The sequence below is a fragment of the Sander vitreus genome, chromosome 18 (assembly GCF_031162955.1).
Source record: "Sander vitreus isolate 19-12246 chromosome 18, sanVit1, whole genome shotgun sequence".
NCBI lineage: Eukaryota > Metazoa > Chordata > Actinopteri > Perciformes > Percidae > Sander > Sander vitreus.
The window spans coordinates 4160786-4182779 of record NC_135872.1 but is presented as its reverse complement, the minus strand read 5'-3'; the positions used below and the strand labels follow the sequence as shown (position 1 = coordinate 4182779).

General features: G+C 39.1%; 1 protein-coding gene across 4 annotated transcripts; it reads right to left on the bottom strand.

Annotated features, from left to right (window-relative positions):
• Positions 1–4681: 4681 nt before the first annotated feature.
• LOC144533459 (uncharacterized) lies at positions 4682–20220 on the bottom strand. 4 transcript variants are annotated; one of them, XM_078274813.1, is made up of 7 exons: positions 19750–20220; positions 13038–13352; positions 12335–12625; positions 12029–12166; positions 10912–10937; positions 9649–9720; positions 4682–5653 (listed from the first exon to the last, which is right to left on the bottom strand). In XM_078274813.1, exons 1-7 carry the CDS (start codon positions 19913–19915, stop codon positions 5552–5554), a joined length of 1110 nt encoding a protein of 369 aa, XP_078130939.1. In that variant the 5' UTR covers positions 19916–20220; the 3' UTR covers positions 4682–5551. The 4 variants fall into 4 exon arrangements, with proteins under 4 accessions (XP_078130939.1, XP_078130940.1, XP_078130941.1 ...); XM_078274814.1 differs by having other exon boundaries at positions 12029–12145; positions 19750–20105; XM_078274815.1 differs by lacking the exon at positions 19750–20220 and adding an exon at positions 13984–14109.
• Positions 20221–21994: the final 1774 nt, after the last annotated feature.

The following is a 21994-nucleotide window of genomic DNA, read 5'->3' as shown; positions in this document are numbered from 1 at the left end:
ATCTTGCATCTTTTATTTCGTATAAATGTCAATATCACAGTACAAAATACTGCTTACGTGTTACGTACTAGTTCCAAGTCCAGATTTACTATATTTACTACTTTACGGTCAAGATGAATCATTAACCTCAGTTATTCATTTAACCTTTGTCCTGTTCTCTTTTTTTCTGATCCAAATAAAACAAACAATGAGTAAAAGAAATAGATGTTTAGACCATATCTGAGTCTAGCTAGAGCAGATAATACACAAATAACACTCCAAAAACTTTAAACATGGTTGGAAACATGATACATTGCAAACACCACTACATAATAAGAAATCCACACTGCTGATAATGAGTATGTATTAAGCTCGTGCCTAACAAACCCCGTGTTTTGATACAAAAACACGTTACAAAATTGCAAATCACACTAACTAAAAAACTCACTCACCGGATGACTGCGTCACAGCACATCAGCGCGTGGCACAAACATTTTCCAACGGAAGCAACAATCTGATTAACTTCACCAAAATGGCAACAACATAACTTACAACCCTGAGTTTACCCACAACTGGCAACTTTTAATCATTTTTGCATACAGCCAGTAATGCGAATTTGCATTAAAAACTACAACAGTCAGCAACACCGCTGAAGCCGCAAACGACGCGTCTCGGTCGGGATATCCTGTCGTTTGCTGTCGGTCGGTCCCTCCGGGAAGCCAGCAGCTCCAGCTGCGTTTTAACGTTACGTGCATGGATGTATCTTTATTTTTGTCGGTTGAATTTACTTTTCCATTGAGCCACCTTCTTATATCCATAATTACCAAACTTGCATTACTATTTGTCTAACGCTAGCTCCCAATATTCTCTGTGCCCTGCGTTTAACCCCTGACCTCGCGGGTCATCCTTAATCTCGCAGTTATGTGTGAGATTTAATGGTTGACCGTCTTAAGTTAGGATGCTACATCCACAAATAAAGTATGCCGCAAAAGATGTTTTTTGTATTTGTATAATCTCAAATGTAAACACAAATGCAAAATAAATCCATATTTTTTCTTTTTATCAGAAAATGTTTTTAGATAAAGGGGTGCAACATGGCATAGGTGAGGCCCGAATAAACACACACTCTCAGAATGGATGTGTCAATTTCCTACACACTATTTTGAAACATGATGTGCTGAATTGTTCAATAAATGCGTTTTAAAAAAAATCATATATTTCACACGACTGACCAACACAGACAGAAAATGTCAAAATATTGTCCAATTAAGTGAGTATACATTATGTGTTATTTTTCACACATCTGTCCTGAGAGTGTAGGCATACAGACAACACAGTGTGACTCAGGTAACAAACCAGCTAAAATCCGAAAGGCAATCTTACAATGTATTTATGTAGTCCTTCTCTTCTGTCCTTATTTGAGTCTTTGTATATTTCAGTTTATCTTACTTTATTTCATTCCCTTTTCTGCTTGTTTGTTGGTGGTTGTATGGTGTGTGTGTGTGTGCGTGCGTGCGTGCGTGCGTGCGTCCGTTTGTCCCTGTCTGATCCTGACCTGACTCGGATTGGTCTGTGGGTGAGCAAGGGACATGCTGGTCACTGACATGCTGTTGCACACTGCCTGTCACTACTGTATGTCATAGCATTGTGAAATGCAAATAAAAAGAGAGAAAGTGGGACTCCAAGTCAAGGGCAGAAAAGGGCTATTCTTACAAAATAGAAGTAGCCTAACAAACAACACAGCAGATAACAAGAATAGCATACAGTATCTCACAAAAGTGAGTACACCCCTCACATTTTAGTAAATATTTCATTATATCTTTTAATGGGACAACACTGAAAAAATTACACTTTGCTACAGTGTAAAGTATTAAGTGTACAGCTTGTATAACAGTGTAAATGTGCTGTCTCCTCAAAATAACTCAACACACAGCCATTAATGTCTAAACCGCTGGCAACAAAAGTGAGTACACCCCTATGTTAAATTCCCATAGAGGCAGGCAGACTTTTATTTTGAAAAGCCAGTTATTTCATAGATCCAGGATACTATCCATCCTGATAAAGTTCCCTTGGCCTTTGGAATTAAAATACCCCCCCCCACATCATCACATACCCTTCACCATACCTAGAGATTGGCATGGGGTACCTTTATGTTATGATATCGGCCTACTGTAAGTTACTGACGCGCACAGATACAAATGGAATAATGTTTTACTTTATTCATTGATGAAGATCACCATAATGTGTTATAAAATTGTGGGATGAATATGAATTGCAGGTCTAAGGATAGAAGGTGTCGTAAGCTGCCCAGTTGTCAAGCCCTTTGAGGCAAACTTAGGATTTGGGGCTATGTAAGAGCCAATTAGTGCTCTTGGCCTAAATAGGAACCAATTCTTGGTTCCTAAGGTGCTACCCGGAAGCACAGACAGTTTTTGACCATGACACACACACACACACACACACACACACACACACACACACACACACACACATACACTACAAGCCACAAGAAGAAAGAAGAAACAATGAAGCAAGGGCGTAGGTTTTGTTTTATCAATGGGGGGGGACACATTATCCCCCAGATCATTTTGAGTGTCAAACACTTCATTTCCTGTGTCTGAAATTGTTGGGAAACATATATTTACAGGTAAGAAGGATATATACATATTTTGAGCCCCCTGAACGGTTCTTTTTACTCTTTATTGAGGAGTGGGTTGTCTTTCATATTTTTAAGGGGGACAAATCTACCACTTCTAAAAGCTAGGGGTGGGCTAGTTAAACATTTAACATTTAGTTAAACATTTTTACCATGTTAAAAGCTAGGGGTGGGCTTATCCCCTGCATCCTCCCTGAAATCTACGCCTATACAATGAAGAGTTGAAGAAAATGAATGAAACCAATAGTGTGAACTGCAACAACTTGGTCTTTTATTGATCAAACAAGGTACAAAAGTGCGTCAATTACACAACCCGTTGTACAGCACCTCAGGGGCTTAAAGCTTGGGCTTAATAGACTTAAATAGACTTAACCCTTGTGGGATCCTCGGGTCAAATTTGACCCGTTTTTAAAGTTTTAAATATCAGAAATATGGGTTTCGTTCAACCTAATTGCCCCAAAATAACATGGACGCATGGATGTACGTTATATGGATACAACGTTCTTCGCAGGTAAAATTAATGATCACTTCCATATTCCATTTTATAGCATTTGAAAAAAAATGTTTAAATGGTTTCAAAACAGTATACTGACTAAACTTTGACATAAACCAGTCTGTGATCCACGCAACATTTATTTTTTTTATTTTATTTTATTTAACCAGGTACGGCGACCTGGCCAAGAAAAGCATAAACGTGCAAGACAACATACAGTTTCACATTCAATACAATACAGGAATACAGAATACAAAAGGCTACAATAAAGTGCGGATTACATAGGCATTACAAAGTTGGTGCAAAGTGAGGTGTAAGTAAGACGAAGGATATGCGAAAGTGATATGGTAATTACACAATATACATGAAAAGACAGTCTATAACACTGCTGAGATGTAGTGACGAGCCAAACGAAACAAAACAAAAACAGTTTGTGCAAATTATGATCTAGTTAGTGGTGTTGAATCAGTTATAACGCAATATATATGAATAGGCAGTCTATGTAAATGCTGAAATGTAGTGAAGAGTCGATATACAGTTAGTGTAACATTCCTCTGATAAAAACTATTAGTCAAAATAATTCATGACTTCTGCTTTTTTTAAATAAAAAAATTAGGTATAATGTCATAAATTAGGTTTATTGACCAATGTATTTTTAAAAAAAACATCGGGAAAAATGTATTTTCAATTTTGATCCAGGAAGACAACAACTTCATGGTTGATGGGAAAACAACACAAGGGTTCAACTTTGACTGGGACTACTGAGGTCAGGAAAGCATAAATGATTAACATTTGAAGAAAACTATGAACAGCCTTGTGTCATCCTTTTAAGATATTTACGCTCCAGAAAACAGGGATGTCATTGTGACACAAGTGACCAATTACCAGGAGGTGAATCATCAACCATGTTCCTGTGTAGACTCACATACACACACAAAACTCTCTATAAGCAGCTGAAGTCACGATTATTTGCTGAAGAAAGCATTGAGTATTCAAAAAGTTAATTTGACCATGAAAAACAACCCACAAATGCTTAAAAATGCTCTTCAGATATAGTAGTCTATCACAGTCAAGGTTTAGTCAGTTTTATTATTTCGTCAAAGTTACTTTATGGTCACATTGTAATACAATATTGAGCAGGGACTATCTTTGGAATCTGAATTTTCTTATAGATTGTCTTGGATGTTATTGCACTCACCAGTAAGGAGATTCAACACAGTCCCTGTTCTCAGATGCATTGCCAAATATGGTTAACATAACTTTACATAACATAACATAAAAATAAATCAATGTTAAAAAGATAAAGGCAACCAATTAACTTATCACATACAACTGTAGAAGGACCGTAATAAAGATTAAAGTCTCGGTGAGTCGATTCTCATACATTAGATTAGAAGCTGTGATGAACTCCAAACACTTGTTGAATGTTTTAGAAAATGGGATTGGCAGCGAGCGGAAACATGCAACAGAGCAGGTATAACCCTTTAAAATGATGCAGCGCTGATCTCTTTAATCAGTTGTGTGTGAGCAAGATTCAGAAGAAGAAATGCTGACAAGTGAGTCTGACTTTTATTTCATTTATGAATTACTGACAAGCTAAACACTGCAGACAACATCAATTTGAATCTTTTTACTGGGTATCGTAGCAGTGCTAATGCAATATGACACAAAATTACAACATAATAAAATACCTCAACTGCCAAAATGACATAAAACATCTTTGGATGCTAAATTATGTTCACAAAAAAAGTACAAATTTAAAATGGATGTCGCAGCAAGTATGTACAAGTAATATAGAATTATTTTTTGTTGCAAAACTGAATATCTGGACTTAAATATTTGAAAAATGGAAACACAATAAGGACTGTAATGCTCGGTAGCCTTTCCTCTTTGTCAAAAACCATCTGTTTTGTAGCGACAAAGTTGCAATCCATAGCAATAAAAACTTCTATTTGTGATAAGGAACAACCAAGCTGCCAATTCTGGGTTTTGTGTTCAAAAATCATAAACCAGCTAAGTAATAGCATGTCGGACCAAGTCGGACCAACAGTGTGCAATATAATACAACAATTATCTTAATGCTAAGCAAAGCCATCCATCCATCCGCATCCCCCATACTTCCCTTCACGATCCACATCAGCCAACTCTGACTGGGGGATCCCAAGGTGTTCCCAGGCCAGGGTGGACATATAATCTCTCCACCTAGTTCTGGGTCTTCCCCGAGGCCTATTACCAGCTGGACGAGCCTGGAAAAACCTCCCTAGGGAGGCGCCTGGGGGGGGCATCCTTACCAGGAGCTCAGCAAAGCCAGTACAACACAAACTACAAAAAAACAAAGGACAAATCCAACTGTCCACTCTCTAACAGACAGAAAACACTCTGACGGCAGGATTTATGAACAGGTCATGGTCATTTCCTTTGATTTATTTTGGTTTTCTGATATTGCTGTAGAGATTGCAGGGATCCTCGTCTGCTTCTGTCTTCTGACTTTTGACTGCAGAATACGTCACCTCCTCCCCTTTGACCTGTATGACACAAACCGGAGGTGTTACATGATTCACGCTAGTAACTACAAAATGATCTATATTTACGAAACCTTATGGTGAGCTCTCTATTTTCTGGTAAGTCATTTGCTTTCTTTCAGGGAAAAAGGTTTCAAGCTTGGAAATGAAAAGATACTCTCCACTGCCAAAAGTTTATCCCTTGTGTTGTCTTCCCGTTGAGCAAGCAACTTGTTGTCCTCCCAGGTTAACCCTTTTTTAGACACTTTTCTTCAAGGTTTCTGTTGCTTTTATCGGTGCTTTCTTTCCCTACCACCCAGGGGCGCCGTATAGAGCTCAACAGTCCCGCCCACAGCGGGTTCCGGAAGTAAAAATACAATGCAATTTCTCCATTGACATTTGCAGTATAAGCCATAAAATCGTAACCGTCGATGGTAGACTTAAAACCAGCTTGCCTACATGACTAAGCGATTGTATATGCTCATATAGGCGCCAAAAATCATGGGGCACTAACCTTGTTTAGAGATAAATGTCTTTTATTCGCGATGTCTTGGATAAGTACTCCATTACCCACAATCCTGAACAATCCCACAATCCCACAGTGATGACTCTGATTGGTGGAACTCATGCTGGTGAGGAGGGGGGGTGTCAGTACCCGATCTCTGCTGCCTGCACGATCCGTCACGAGAATTTACGACACTGCACGAATCACGATCTGTGTGTCATGCTTCTGACGTTAGCCTCTGCCGGGAAGCTAACGTTAGTTTAGCTAACAGCTAAATCGGCTAACCGCTGGCTGACAGCTTGATTCAGTCTAAAATAACGTTAACTCAAACTTGGGTAAAGCCGTCTACAGCTGACGTAACAGCCGTTATATATGTTAACGGTTATTTTCAGGTTTATTTTTTAGGGTCTTTTAAAGTTATTACATGCTGTCTCAGCTAGCGCTTAGCCGAATTAGCTGTTAGCTAAACTAACGTTAGTTTCCTTTGTTCAGTGGTGCGCGGTGGTTTATGGGATGAGCAGTTCCTTCGCTCTGAGATGACGATAGGTACACAGTCTTGTACCTTTGACTTTTTGGGGATTTTCTGTTCGTTTTTTGACTCGAAATGATAAGTTGTATGCTTATGAGTCACGGCCCATCTGGTTAGCCTAAGGCATGTTCTAAAACTCTTTATATACGGATTTTCCCAGACGTCAATGGGAGAAATGAATGGGAAATTTACTTCCGGAACCCAAGGTTTCTCAGAGGAGGGGCGGGACTGTTGAGCTCTATAGGGGGGAAAAGTTAGGACAATTCCAAGGGCCCATGACTGACAGGGGCCCCAACAAATAGGTAAAAACTAATATAAAATGATTAAACCATCATCATCAGTATATATATTTCAAATATAATAATAAAATTAATGATCTCTTTGTTTTTACTTGTTTTTGGCAGTAAAAGTTAAATATCCCCATTGACCAAAAAGTAAACATCCATATTGACCCCCCTGTATCTGCATGAAATGGTTTGGTCCTGCCGTAGCGCACTCAGTGATGGTGTTTAGTTGCAGTAAGTAGATGCGCCAGAACTACAGTGACCACGATGTTACCAAGTAACGTTAAATCAAAATCTGGTTTTCAAAAAAGGAAAGAGAGAAAAGAGAGAGAGGAAAGACAAAGGAAAGGGTGTCAAACTGTAACCCAGTTTTTCACCAAGAAAGGTGGGTGGCCAATAGTGAGTGAGTGGTATTAACCTGTTGGCTTAATGTCCATAGTGAAATAAGCTAGCTAGCTACAGACTAATGTTAGCCTACATTTAATCACCATTTAATCAGTGCAGGGAAACGTTTAGCAAGATATTCATATTAAATCACTGTCCCTGCCCCTTTTAGCAGACTTAACAACAGATGAGTCAGCAGCACCCCCCATAGTCTCCCCCTAACTGTGCCCCTCCCTGTCCCAGTGAAGAAGGTGAGCAACATTGTGTTCAATGAGATGACATGCCAGTTAGCATCATAGCAGGGAGTCTGTGGGAATTTCTCTGTCTTTCATTAATAATAATAATAATAATAATTTTGTTAAGAGAATTTTCCATTTTGTCAAATTTTACAATACAAATACATTGAGACTGTAAAAGATGGCCTTCAGCACATTTTTTATGGTTGCTTTTAATATTGCATCAAATAGTGAACTGCATACTAGACTTGCATGCATGTACAAATCACCAGCAGTAAATACTGTGCTAGTACTAGTATTGAACTACAAGAAGCAAGACAGTTGCAAGCCTTTAATTAGAGTTATGTAAAGCTTTTGATGGGACAGTTAGGTCCTAGAGATGTGGTGACAACAGCTGCGGGCCCAATTAGTTTTTTTGTCATGGGGTGCAAAATTCCTGGCGGCGCCCCTGCTACCACCAGATTCACCACTAACATCAATTTATTGCCACTAGTTCTACATTTCTTTTTTTTTTAAATTCATGGTCAATAAACCTAATTTCTATGAAATTATACCTAATTTTTGAGTTAAAAAAAAGCTGAAATTATGAATTATTTCGACAAATAGTTAAGATTGAGCGGAAAAGTTGCAGTGATTGGTCAAAATTGCGAGTCGCACCAAAGAGTGTTGTATGTAATCATCGAACAAAAATTCCTGATGTAGAAACTTTGAAAACGGGTCAAATTTGACCCGAGGACAACAGGACGTGTTGGACATCTGATTACATGATGACAACGATGGGCCATGGATGGATGGATGGGGTTTGGGTCAGAACTCTGGTTTTGTGCACGGAGACACTATCATGTAGAAACAGAAAAAGAGTCTTCCCCGAACTGTTGCAACAAAACTATAAACCCACAATTGTCTGAAATATCATTTAAGGCTGTAGCATTAAGATTTAACATTAACTAAACATATGTGTGCACGTACTTATGGCCATATAGTGTCATCAGTATGGTAAATACTTTCTATAGTTGCACTGCAAGCTAATTTAAGATTAAAGGAGCAGTGTGTAGGATTTAGTGGCATCTAGTGGGGAGGTTGCAGATTGCAACCAACTGATTACCTCTCCCTTTCCAAGTGTGAAGAAGAATCTATGATTTGTCTTCGGGTGATGTAAAAACGCCAGTGGTGGAATGGAATTAAATACATTCATTCAAGTACAGTACTTAAATACAATTTTGAAGTACTAGTATTTCCATTTTATGTGAGATCTCCAATTTTGAGCAAAACTGAAATTTTAAACATATCAAACACTTCACTTCCTGCATTCTGGGGAATCTTTCTGCATCAATTTATGGTGCAAATGTCTTTATTTATGTAAAGGAAATTATAATAGTTTTTTTGGGGGAGGGGCACTGGCCAGTTTTGATTATTGGGGGGGGGTTGTAACATACAGGGGTTTCCCTAAGGCTTAGGCGCAGCACCCAAGCAGTTTTAGGTACCACCTAAACCAGGGGTGTCAAACTCATTTTAGATCCTGGGCCACATACCCCTAATTTGACCAGTTAACCACTCCAGAAAGATCAGAAACGTTATCTGCCACTGAAGTTTCTTGTCAGCTTGATGTTGGCAAACGCATGTTGCTTCTGCTACGACAGCGTTCTAAGGCCATATGTTACGGACCCGGGAGTGAGGGGTAATATTCTGAGAAAATAATTCTAAGATTAAAGTTGTTCATTTACGGAAAGAGAACTCGGATTAACTGTCTGATATTAAAGTGGTACATTTGGAATTGGAAGGAATTACGTCTCCGCAATTTTAACACTTTGCAAAGTCATCCAGTGGGCCTGATTGGACCCTTCGGTGGGCCGATTCTGGTCCACAGAAAAAAAAAATTCTTGAGGGAGGACCTCTAAATCCCCTCCAAATACATGCACCTAAATCTTCCACAAACCTAAGAAAAACACTGGAATATTGTATTCCATTTCTGCCAACAGATCTCCTTAAATCCTAGAGTCTGCTCCTTTAAGCCATTACAGAAGTAGAAAATCAATCATACCTGAATGAATAGAATAGAGGTATATCACTGTGTCACTCACCTTTTTGTAAGAAGAGGCCTGCTGATTAGCATGGTTTACAGTGACATAGGTCAGATTGCTCTCTGGCTCGTCCTGAGTACAAACAACACAGTGGTTCACAACAAAATACTACTTAACTTTGCCTTTACAGTGAAGACGAATAGACCTACACCCTTGTTGTACTAATACTGCTTCTGGCCTCCAGTGGCAGCAGTGAGCACAGATATTCATTGTTGCCATGTGCCATTTTTGGATTTTACATTAACTTAATTGGGTTGGAATTAATCTGAACTTCTCAGTGTAAGTAAGTATGCTTTTTGTTACTTAATATGTACCCACATCGATTTGCAGTCCTAGACCTTTTAAGTTAAGTTCACTTTTCTCTGTGTTTTGTTTTTATTTTTTCCAGTATCCGTTTGCAATGAAACTTGATGAAAATGAAATGCCAGAGATGGTGCCTCATTCTCGTATCTATCCAGGAACAGGATATATAAAATGACGGTCCAAAATGGGAGTGAATATGCCGATTGCAAATATTTCCCTCAAATGAATTGAGCAGGAATTCACTGGATACATTTGTATTTCTGCATCATGAGAGAAGCCAAAGATTAGTGAACCACAGATGGACATTTGCTGACCTGAGGCTTCTTCTAATGTCTTAATTGGCACCTAAATTATGGTTGCAGCTGTCGCCGTGGTCCTGCTCCGCACCCTGTGGTGCCCTGCAGTGCCCTGCTACGTCCTGCTACGTCCTGCTATGCCCTGCAGTGAACTACTACAACTACTATTTCTAGTCATAGTTGCATTATCTTTATTGTGACTATTATTGCCACTGTTCATCACACCCCCAACCGGCACCGTCAGATATCAACTACCAGAAGCCTGGGTCTGTCCCAGGTTTCTCCCTAAAAGGGAGTTCTTCCTCGCCACTGTCGCACTAAATGCTTGCTCTTGGGGGAATATCTGGAATTGTTGGGTCTGTAAATTATAGAGTGTGGTCTAGACCGACTCTATCTGTAAAGTGTCTTGAGATAACTCTTGTTATGATTTGATACTATAAATAAAATGTAATTGAATTGAATGAATTAACCAAATCGAAATAGAACACACCTCAGAGTTTGCTGTCCATTTATCAAACATTCTGCAGATTTACACTATCAGTGGCAAATATGGCTAATATCGTATGAGTACATATATTCAAGAAATCTAAATGAAAATGTCTGGAAAGTAGCCCAATCATATTTTCTTGTGTGATTGTGTCATATAAAAATACATTTTACTCACAGGGTGTTGAGTTGGTTTCGGAACATCTGGAACAAAGGTAAAATGTAAAAGATTAGTCTTCAAATATAATCATTACGTACATTAAACACATCAAATATAATCATTACGTACATTAAACACATCATTGTATTCATACTGAGGCAATGGAAAACACTTTTTGATTGCCGGGCATAAGTCTATTGACATTGGGTCACTTCTCAAACATTGCTCTGGTTTGAGATTTTTTAAATAGGAAAAGTGCATATTAATGAAGATTTATGTAAATACACAAGAATATAGCCGGTAGATAATTTACATCTTTAATCCCTTTGGCAGGTTGATGTTAAATAACAAGTTTCTACACAATAAATCAATAGGAAAACAGTATTTTTGGGTCAAAATTTTAAATGTTTTGGTTTTCTTTTGCAACGTTTTTGTTAGTTTTTTCCAACTTGTAAATCTTTGTCTATTTTAGTAAATTTTTGGACGTTTTTGTTGTTTTTTCTGTCATTTTTGTCACTTTTCCTTTAACATTCTATTATCACATTTTTCTTCAAATGCTAAAAAAATTGGGAAAAAAACACTCAAATCCAATGAAAGTAGTGAACCGATCATTTATTTTACTAGTGAAGAGCGTTGTAGGGAACCATCCACGTTATTTCTTTTGACAATTTGGTTGCAAGAAACCCAAATTTCCGAAAACGGGTCAGATTTGACCCGAGGACAACAGGACGGTTAAGTGTTAAGGTTTTAAGGGTGCTAGTGTTATTGCACATCGCCCTATTGCACATGTTTTGTACACACAGATGTGTGCGTGCATGTATTATTGCAAAATAATTAGCATACATAGCTGTATGAATGTCGCACTATTGCATGCATTATGTATGTATGCATACAGGGTCACAGGCCAGGTTGAATTCATTCCAAATGACAGTGGCCATGGTTTAAGCACAAATAAACACGGTCAACCCACAGAAAAGTGAATGAAAAGTTATTCTTACATCTGACATTACTGGGCTCAACGTGACCACTTATCATAATACAGATCTTTGATCACAGTGCAACTTTAGCTCACGGTTCATTGTTGTTCAGATATCATGAATTATATCTTATGTGTATCGCGTTATGTTTCACTGACCCTCTGTCACGTTGGCTCTCTTCCTGTATATGATGAGAACAGCGGCGATGACGAGCAGCACTACCACCGCCCCGACCACACCCCCGATGATGATGTAGATCTGATTAGGAGGAGGATCTGTGGTCAGAGGATGGTTTACTAAAAACGTAAGTCATAACAAAATATGCAATTCACACGTTTCACAATGTGACCTCTCTTCTTAAAACACAAAGACTCATTTCCTGATGACAAGCAATTTACAGGATTTACATGTAAATAATCAGATAGAGTTTTGGGTCAAATTTGGATTTTTTTTCTGACTTTTACCACTGAAGTCAGGTCGGTAGTCAGCCTTTATCTTTACATTCTTCTGCTTATCAACAAGCTGGCAGGTGTACTTCCTGTTGTGGCCACTCAGACGCTTCACAGTCAGATGAGAGACGCAGTCCGTCTTTTGGAGGACACGGTACCCATCACCATCACCAAGCAGCTCAGCTCCTGTCTCATCCACCCAGCGGACGCTGTTCTCTAGCCAAGGAGGGCCGTATCTAAACAGAGAGCACTCTAATGTGACTTGACCGTCCCTCTTTGGATCAGCGTCTGGTGGATATGGAGAGACTGAGAGAAAACAAGTGATGGTAAATGGATTGCATTTCTTTACATTGCGCTTTTCTAGTCTTAAACACTCAAAGCACTTGACACACTACAGTCACCATTCACACATATCTCCTGAGCCACAGCCTCCCCTGATAACTGCTAACTCAGCATAAACACGTTTCATCTTACAGTCAGCGACTTTACTACAAGATCCGGACAAGTTTCTTTTCTATGTTTCTATTCCTGAGTTATAAAAAAGTGTGAAGGTGGACTGAACCAAATGGAATCAAACCCTTTCAGTGGCACTTCAACAAGTGACAGGAAAAGGGTGTTCAGCTGGAATGAGGCTGAGCTCGGCACACATTTTGTCCCCAAAAAAGCATGTCCCAAAAGTAGAATTTCCTTTTGAGATTTTTATGGAAATGATACTCACTTGTCAGAACACTTAGATATGTAGTTACATCTTTACTAGTGTCCTCCCCCTGCCGACAGGTGTATTGACCACCATCCTCAGCAGTGATGTTGTTAATGACCAAAGAGCAGTCAGTGTTCACACTCAGCCTGGCAGCTCGGGCTGAGCTCTGTCTCACATTTCCATTGCTGACCTCAGTGAGAGTCTTAGTTTCATTTCTGTTGTAAAGCCATATAACGTTGGAGCATGTTGGGGGGGAGGATGATTCAGTGGTACAGGACAGAACGACTTCTTGTCCAGGTCTCTTATAGAGAAAGAAATCTCTTCCACTGATGCCTGATGGAAAGAAAAGAATACAAATTCTGTAAGATATGACACATACGAGTATCTGCATGGAGACATTTTCATTTATTAGTCTCAGTTAATTAGTGAATCATAGGTTCTTTGGGAAATATATACAACTGTACTTCTGCTGTTAAAACTATAAGAAAAGCACCAACAATAAGCAGAGGTTGAGATCAAATGAAATCTGCACATCTGATGTTATTGTATTTGTGTCTTTTGTTAGTCTGTGCACTAACTGCATCAATTCATAATGTAAATACATAAATATTCACATCACTTGGGTAAAAACATGAATATTCATATCACATTGGTGGAGTTTAAAGAGATAGTGGACAAGCTTTGATCATTACTTTTGTTAACTTTTCTGTCCTTGACATCTGCACATACTGAGCACAATATACATTTCAGAATCTAACAAAATAAACTCACGACTCATAATTTCAATCCTGTTTTTTACTCACACATCCATTTGACAGTTTTCATCAAAGTGGCCTCTAAAGCAGGTACATAGCGGCTTGTTCCTGGTAGCAGTTTGTCACACTGGCCTTTATTTAACAGTAATAAAAACCTCACATTTCTGTTAAATTAGGATTCACATTTAAATAAGAAAACAGAGGTTTACCTTGAAAGTGAAGCACAAAAGTAAGGATTAATTCCAGTAGACGTTTGGCGTCCATTCTCTGTCAGCACACAAGACGTTGTGTGAGACTCTTCTCCTCTGCTGCTGATCTGTATGCAATCTGGTTCCTGTTTGTGGTCAACCTGAGCTAATTTAGAAATAAATGAGTTGAGAAATACTCTCACCCACCATCCAGCCTGTTGTAAGCACCAGAGAGTTAGAATTGCATCACTTCTGTGTGCGTTTTAAACAGAAATTGCACAAACTTACGGAGAAATTAAATGTTAAACCTTTTATGGTAGGATGATCGTGCATTTTGGTATCATCAAAATGATCTATTTGTTTTCTGTTAGCCTGAAATGTAAAAAAAACAAAAACAAAAACATGATAAATCTATCCTGGTTTATATAACACTAGCAGTGTTTCCACTGAAATAAAACTCTAACTTGTATTTCTATTGATCGATGCATTTCCTCAGAGTGCCGAGTAATGGAAAATGTTATTAACATGTCATTTCCATTCGGTCACTTCAGTGGTGATCAAAAGAGGAAGTGACATACAACAACAGCATTACAATAATAACGCCTCCTCTCATTTCTCAGTTTGTACATCCTCGCCTCCTCTCCTCGCGTCTTAGCCCCTCCCAGCTGACATTTATTTTGAGCGGAGGAGGCGAGGAAGAGACACGAGGATACAGGAACAGGCGATGACGCAACAGGCCTTCAGCAAAGTGAGACATCCGTGTTTCAGAGCCGTCATTTTAAGCAACATCAAGAAGTGTTGTAACGTAACAAAGTACAAATACTTCGCTACTGTACTTAAGTAGAATTTTCACGTATCTGTACTTTACTTTGTTATTTATATTTCCCGAAACTTTTACTCCACTACATTTCCCCTAAGCATCTAAGCATTTACTTTTACTTCTAATACTTAAGTAAATGTAATATCAGAAAATTACTTTTGATACTCGTATGTACAGTTAACATCAGATACTTTAAGACTTTTACTCAAGTAATATTCTAAAAGGTGACTTATATTTCTGTAATGGTTTTCCGTCAGATCGTTTACAGATCTCGACATTTCCGACCGTACTTGAATGCAGCTTCATTTCACGGAGAAAGACAGGTTAAGATGGTACGTTCCACTAGAGGGGTGTCTGAAGTCGTTGGGAAACATACATTTAAAGGTAAGAAGGATATATACTTGTTTTGAGCAACATGAACGGTTAGTTTTGACCTCTTTTGGGGTGTGGGTTGCAGGGGCGGGGCTAGAAGGGGGTTCAGGGGGTGGCACCTACCCCCCCTAAAATATAAAGTGTTTCAAACCGTTCCGAGGGAACATGTCGTTCAGCCAGGAAACCTCAACAAAACGGTACACACTGTTTTGAGATTGTGCGAAACACATCAGGGCGGTGCAGACCCTCACAAGGGCGGGAAAACACACAAGGCAGGAATTTGAAGACATGAATTTTTATATGAGAAAAAAATTCAAAATGAATAATTGATTAAAGAACGTGTTTAGGCCAACAGAAATCGACGACAGTACAATTATTCAAAATCATTTAAAGCTTGATTCATTCATTTATTTGGTTATTTTTAGTCAGAAAAAAACTCTCCAACAAGTTTAAAAAAAAACGTTGACATATTTACACCTTATAAAGATAATAATACATTTATATGGGGGAAAAGACAAACATTAAAGGGGCTGTACTCAACATTCAGAACATTAATATAGCAGTAAACAACAGTAAAGATTTAGTGGAGTAATGGCAGCCGGAGCAGAGAATGAAGTCACGCTCCCTCTGTGTGTGTTGTAATCGGAGTTTCTCTGTTCTTTGTTTTGGTCGCCAATCTCGCATGCACGTGAGTACCGTGACCAGAGACGGTTTGGAACCGAGACGCCCCAACTCGGAGTAGTTTCCTGTATCTGTGTCAGGAGGGCCCCGCTACCGCCACGCCTCTTTAGGAGACTAGCGGCAGGTCCGAGTGGATTGATTCCAATGAGAGAAGTGAACGTGAACACAGATTATGAGCGATCCTTTCACCCCATGGTAACCAAAGTTAATATTGGACCCATTACTCACAAGCCACATATCGCTAGAACATTCTGAAACTAAAATGGCATTTTTTAGACGGATACATCAGGAGAAAATTAACTTTGATTTGAGACTTGTTTCTGTCTCGGGACTAAACTCTCGCGAGATTTGGCAACACAGAGAAGCTAACGTCTGCTAACGTTTGTGAACGCCATAACATAACTAATCTCTGTGATGCTAAATCTAAGTCTTTTAGCTCTGTAAATATCTAACTTTAGCAAAAGAACATATAAATTATACAAATATAACTTCTCATCCATCCACACGATGTTCACTACACGTTCAAACGAGGCCACGCCCCTTTAAAGACTGAAATCAAACAGACAACAATGGCAGAACAATTATTCAAAATCATTTAAAGCTCAATTAATACATTTATTTGGTTTCTTCGAGGCAGACATAAAACTCTCCAACAAGCGGAAAAATACATCTGACATATTATAAAAGTATGTGTGTGTATATATATATATATTAAAAAGTCTGTATTACACATCCAAAAGACTATTTCATTCAAGTTGTGTCCACATGATGAATGTAAGTTCAACATACACTCTTCTTTTAGCTCTGTTTTTGGTCTCTACCAACTCCTGAGAAAATAGCTGTCTCTTTAGCTGCTAAATGCTCCCGCTAGCTGCTAAATGCTCCCGCTAGCTGCTAAATGCTACGTCCACCTGCTAGTCTCTGACTGTCTGTCTGTTATTTGCTGCCTGCTGCTGCTGGAAACAGGTTTGATGAGAGCGCTGAGACTGACCTATACAGTAAATGTGCAATAAAATCAAAACTATTAGCTACATGAGGCTTTAAAAGATTTGCAGAAGTGTAAAGTTTGTGAAATGTCTCTGTACGTCTGTCAATATGAGTGACTTTTTTACAGAACAATCTGAAGCTACACAACATCTGCTCGCTGTTTGCACAGATATACGCAGTGGTGGAACGTAACTAAGTATATTTACTCAAGTACTGTACTGAAGTACACATTTAAGGTACTTGTACTCTACTTTAGTCTTTCCTTATAATGCCACTGTCTACTTCTACTCCGCTAGAGAGAAATATTGTACTTTTTACACCACTACATTCATCCGACAGCTTTAGTTACTTTACAAATTGTGATTTTTGCACACAAAACACATGTAGTTCATAAAATATGATGTTTTGTTATAAATTAAACTACCCAACAATGTATAGACCTACAAGTCCAGCTAAAATGATTAGCTGATTAAACACTTAGTTGATTGACAGAACTGTTTGGATCGTTTCCAGTTTCTAAAATGGGAGGATTTTACTGCATTGAGTACTTTTACTTTTAATACTTTAAGTACTGTTTCCTGATTATACTTACATACTTTTACTTCAGTAACATTTTCAATGCAGGACATTTACTTGTAACAGACTATTTTTACAGTGTGGTATTAGTACTTTTACTTAAGTTAATGATCTGAATACTTCTTCCAACACTGGATATATTTGCAGTACTTGAGGCATATGAAGAGCAAGCTATGCATCCTAAATATAAACCAATCATTTAAAGCTTTGATCACATGTGTACAATGACTGATGGTATTTGACTTTCTGATGATCTGAAGTTGTCGATCACTGTGGTCGAGTAGCAGCAGGACGTGCTTCCACGTTTTCATACTGGACGTCGGCGCCATTATTCACCTGTGAAGTACAACACGACACATGAGGTCCTGAAAAACTGTTTCAAGGAGAGAGAGAGTCTCAGAGAGACTGCAGCCTCTGAGTCACAGTAGTAACAACAGACTCACATAAAAAAAGTACATTTTTTAACTCACATTGTTGTCATTTTCAAGTGGTTTTGCGTTCCCTGGGAAAACAATAATAAAAAAGTAGCATTAAGATTCTGAATGTAGGATTTTATATTAACACTTCTACTAAATTATGATCAGAATTGTTTCTCACATTTGTTTCTGATGACAAGAACGGTGATGACAACCATGAGGATCAGTCCGGCAACACGCACAGTCCACATGACGTAGCTCAGAGGAGACACACCTGTGGGACCTGTTCAACACACACCACTTCATAAATAAGAACAATATTCAATCCCCTGCAGGACAAAATAACCACAGAGCTACATATTTGGTTTGTATTTGTATCTGGCGGGCTGAATATTTTCTTACCTATCATTTTTCTTACCTGTCATCTCTCCTATGAAGTCAGGTCGGTAGTCAGCCTTTATCTTTACATTCTTCTGCTTATCAACAAGCTGGCAGGTGTACTTCCTGTTGTGGCCACTCGGACGCTTCACAGTCAGACGAGAGACGCAGTCCGTCTTTTGGAGGACACGGTACCCATCACCATCACCAAGCAGCTCAGCTCCTGTCTCATCCACCCAGCGGATGCTGGTCTTTTGCCAAGGAGGGTCGCATCTAAACAGAGAGCACTCTGATGTGACTTGACCGTCCCTCTTTGGATCAGCGTCTGGTGGATATGGAGAGACTGAGAGAAAACAAGTGATGGTAAATGGATTGCATTTCTTTACATTGCGCTTTTCTAGTCTTAAACACTCAAAGCACTTGACACACTACAGTCACCATTCACACATATCTCCTGAGCCACAGCCTCCCCTGATAACTGCTAACTCAGCATAAACACGTTTCATCTTACAGTCAGCGACTTTACTACAAGATCCGGACAAGTTTCGTTTCTATGTTTCTATTCCTTGTTTTACTGAGTTATAAAAAAGTGTGAAGGTGGACTGAACCAAATGGAATCAAACCCTTTCACTGGCACTTCAACAAGTGACAGGAAAAGGGTGTTCAGCTGGAATGAGGCTGAGCTCGGCACACATTTTGTCCCCAAAAAAGCATGTCCCAAAAGTAGAATTTCCTTTTGAGATTTTTATGGAAATGATACTCACTTGTCAGAACACTTAGATATGTAGCTACATCTTTACTATTTTCCTCCCCCTGCCGACAGGTGTATTGACCACCATCCTCAGCAGTGATGTTGTTAATGACCAAAGAGCAGTCAGTGTTCACACTCAGCCTGGCAGCTCGGGCTGAGCTCTGTCTCACATTTCCATTGCTGACCTCAATGAGAGTCTCAGTTTGATCTCTGTTGTAAAGCCATGTAACGTTGGAGCATGTTGGGGGGGAGGATGATTCAGTGGTACATGACAGAACGACTTCTTGTCCAGGTCTCTTATAGAGAAACAAATCTCTTCCACTGATGCCTGATGGAAAGAAAAGAATACTTTTTTTTGTTAGTGACAATTTATACATTCAATTATCTGAATACAGTAAATGTTTTGATGATTTTTTCCCCCCTACATTTTATTTTCAAAGATTTTTATTTGCTGAAACACACAGTTAACCACAATAAACTGGTGGTTGCCTGGCAACCTCACTGTGACTCAAGGAAGCCACCCCCCCCTCTGCGCAGAAGAGGAAGTATACCCCACTGCTATGGAGGCTGTTTATAGCTATAAATAATGCCTGCAAAGCACTACACAATACTTTTTCTAATTCCAAAAAGCCTTTTGTTGTTATGTTAATGACAGGAATTACCAATTTAACTAACTTAATCTGGAGATAGAAGAGCCTCAAAGACATTTTTGTTTCCTGTGCTGGTTTATATTTATTTAATAGGGAAAGTTTACATTTTGTAAAAAGATAAACACATAAATAATGAAATCAAATCAGAGCAATTACCTTCAAACTGAAGCACAAAAATGAGGAGTAATTCCAGTCGAGCCATTCTCCGTGTGTTCTCTGGAAACAGCTGATGATCTCTGAGACTTTTTATGTCCGGCCGGCGCGGCTGATGATGAAACTTCCTCTTTGAGTTTCTGGGTAAAAATATCCTCTGAAATGGCATCAGTTACCACAGCCACAGTCAGAATGTGTACATCCTTTAAGCAACTCCCCACACGGCATAGGAATATATACAGTATATATTTTTAAGACGATTTTTTGGGCCATTTTAGGCCTTTATTACTCAGGACAGCTGAAGATGTGAAAGTGGAAAAAGAGGCACGGGCAGGGCTGGAAGGGGGGCACAGCGTGGCACTGCGCCCCCCCCCCCGAAAAATGATTGCCCCCCCTCTGAGTTTGAGTAAAAACATCTTTTGAAATGGCATCAGTCACCACAGCCTCTCAAAATGAACCAAACCATACGCAGGAGATCATAGGTGACAGGAATATTTTTTGAAGAAGTTGTGGATTTGGTCAATCATTACGCACTCCCCTGTGTCTCAGCACGTCATTTACAACACTGTACTTCTTTAAATGGGATTAACTTTAGTCATTTACAGTAATTGTGCATATTCTACCACATTTGTTATGATTTCAGGTAAGATCTGAGTAACCTGGAGTCATTTCATTTTGTTAAACCCACCACGTAGCAGATTTTACACACACATCAACACTGTTGAACAGCTGACATCTCCAAGATGTAAAAGTTTTAAGAACATGGTTGCTTCCGCTGCACAAAACAAAACAGGTTTTGACCATATCCAAAAGATTTAAAGATAGTTTTATGAGATTGAGTGGTAACGGTACCCGACGCCTTCAGCAAAACGGCTCAGCTCCTGTCTCATTCACCCAGCGGATGCTGTTCTTTGGACAAGGAAAAAGGTTGTGTGTCGACAGAGAGCGCTGTAATGTGATGTCACTGTCCGTCTTCAGATCAGCATCTGGTGGAGATGGAGAGACTGAGAGAAAACAAGTGACAGCTGTTAAAGCTACAGTGTGTAGCTTCTGTCTCCCCCATGAGGAATTCTAAGTAATGACAACACTGTCGGGGCGTCCACATGTTACAAGCCTTCTGTGATCGCGCACTGAACACCCTCCCCACCCTACCAAGGATGTAGTCAGTTACGGTAATTGTGCGTATTCTACCACCTTTTTATTTATGATTTCAGGTAAGATCTGAGAAACCTGGGGTCATTTCATTTTATTAAACACATATGCAGCAGATTTTACACACATAACACTCCAAAATAATGTAATATTTCCAAAATGTCAAAGTTTAAAGAACATGGTTGCTTTAGCTGCACAAAACAGTGTATTTTTCTTTTAACAATATCCAAAAGCTGGTTTCATGAGATGAAGTGGTTGAAATGTGTCTTGACTTATGGAGGAGCATGTAAACCTCCAACTGTCTCCAAAATTACAGACACAAAGGGTTTCCCCTGATATTTTTAGTGAGTGGATAAAGTGAGCGACTGTTGTTGTTGAGCGTAGTTTCAGAGGAGTTGCGGTGTGTGAGAAAACTACTTCTCAAAGGCGTTGGAGTAAAATGCTTTTATTGTTGTGATTTGACTCAGTGTGTTTGAATTTCAACAGAAATGAACAGAGTAATGTCATCCGAACATGATGTGATTACAGTGTTTATGACAGCAGACATGATTCTTCCACATCCCACAGTGGATGGATCTCTTAGAAAATGACCTACAATCCAACAGCAGCTTCACAGATAAATAAAATGAAATGTTTTAAACAGCAGGATACATTTAGTGCAACAATCTGCACAAACGCAAGTATCTCCACTCTGGTTTTGGGTCAGTATACATCAAGGATTAAAGGATAAGGCTAACAATATTCTCTATTTTTCTTATTGTCAAGAAATCAATGATTAATGTACTAGCAAGTATTGTGTCTATCTATCAAAAGCATGATGTATCTTCTTCTTCTGTGCCATTATGTTCCTTCATTACCATAAAAAAAAACAAAAAAAAACACACACACACACACAAGTGCGTGGCACTATCTTTGTGGGGACCCGTCATTGACACAATGCATTCCCTAGCCCCTTACCCTAACGTTAACCATCACAACTAAATGCCTAACCTAAACCCTTACCCTCACCCTAACCAGAACCTCATTCTAACCCTAATCCTGCAACCAAGTCTTAACCCTGAAAACAGACCTTTAAAGTTGTGGGGTCCAGCATTTT

Bases quoted from the DNA above. Each gene is read 5' to 3' on its own strand.
- LOC144533459 (XM_078274813.1), bottom strand. From the start codon at position 19,915: ATGCCATTTCAGAGGATATTTTTACCCAGAAACTCAAAGAGGAAGTTT. The intron at 12,167-12,334 runs GTAAAAGTCAGA...TTACGTTTTTAG, and splicing joins CTACCGACCTGACTTCAGTG to TAAACCATCCTCTGACCACA. The intron at 5,654-9,648 runs GTGAGTGACACA...TGTGTCATACAG, and splicing joins AGGCCTCTTCTTACAAAAAG to GTCAAAGGGGAGGAGGTGAC.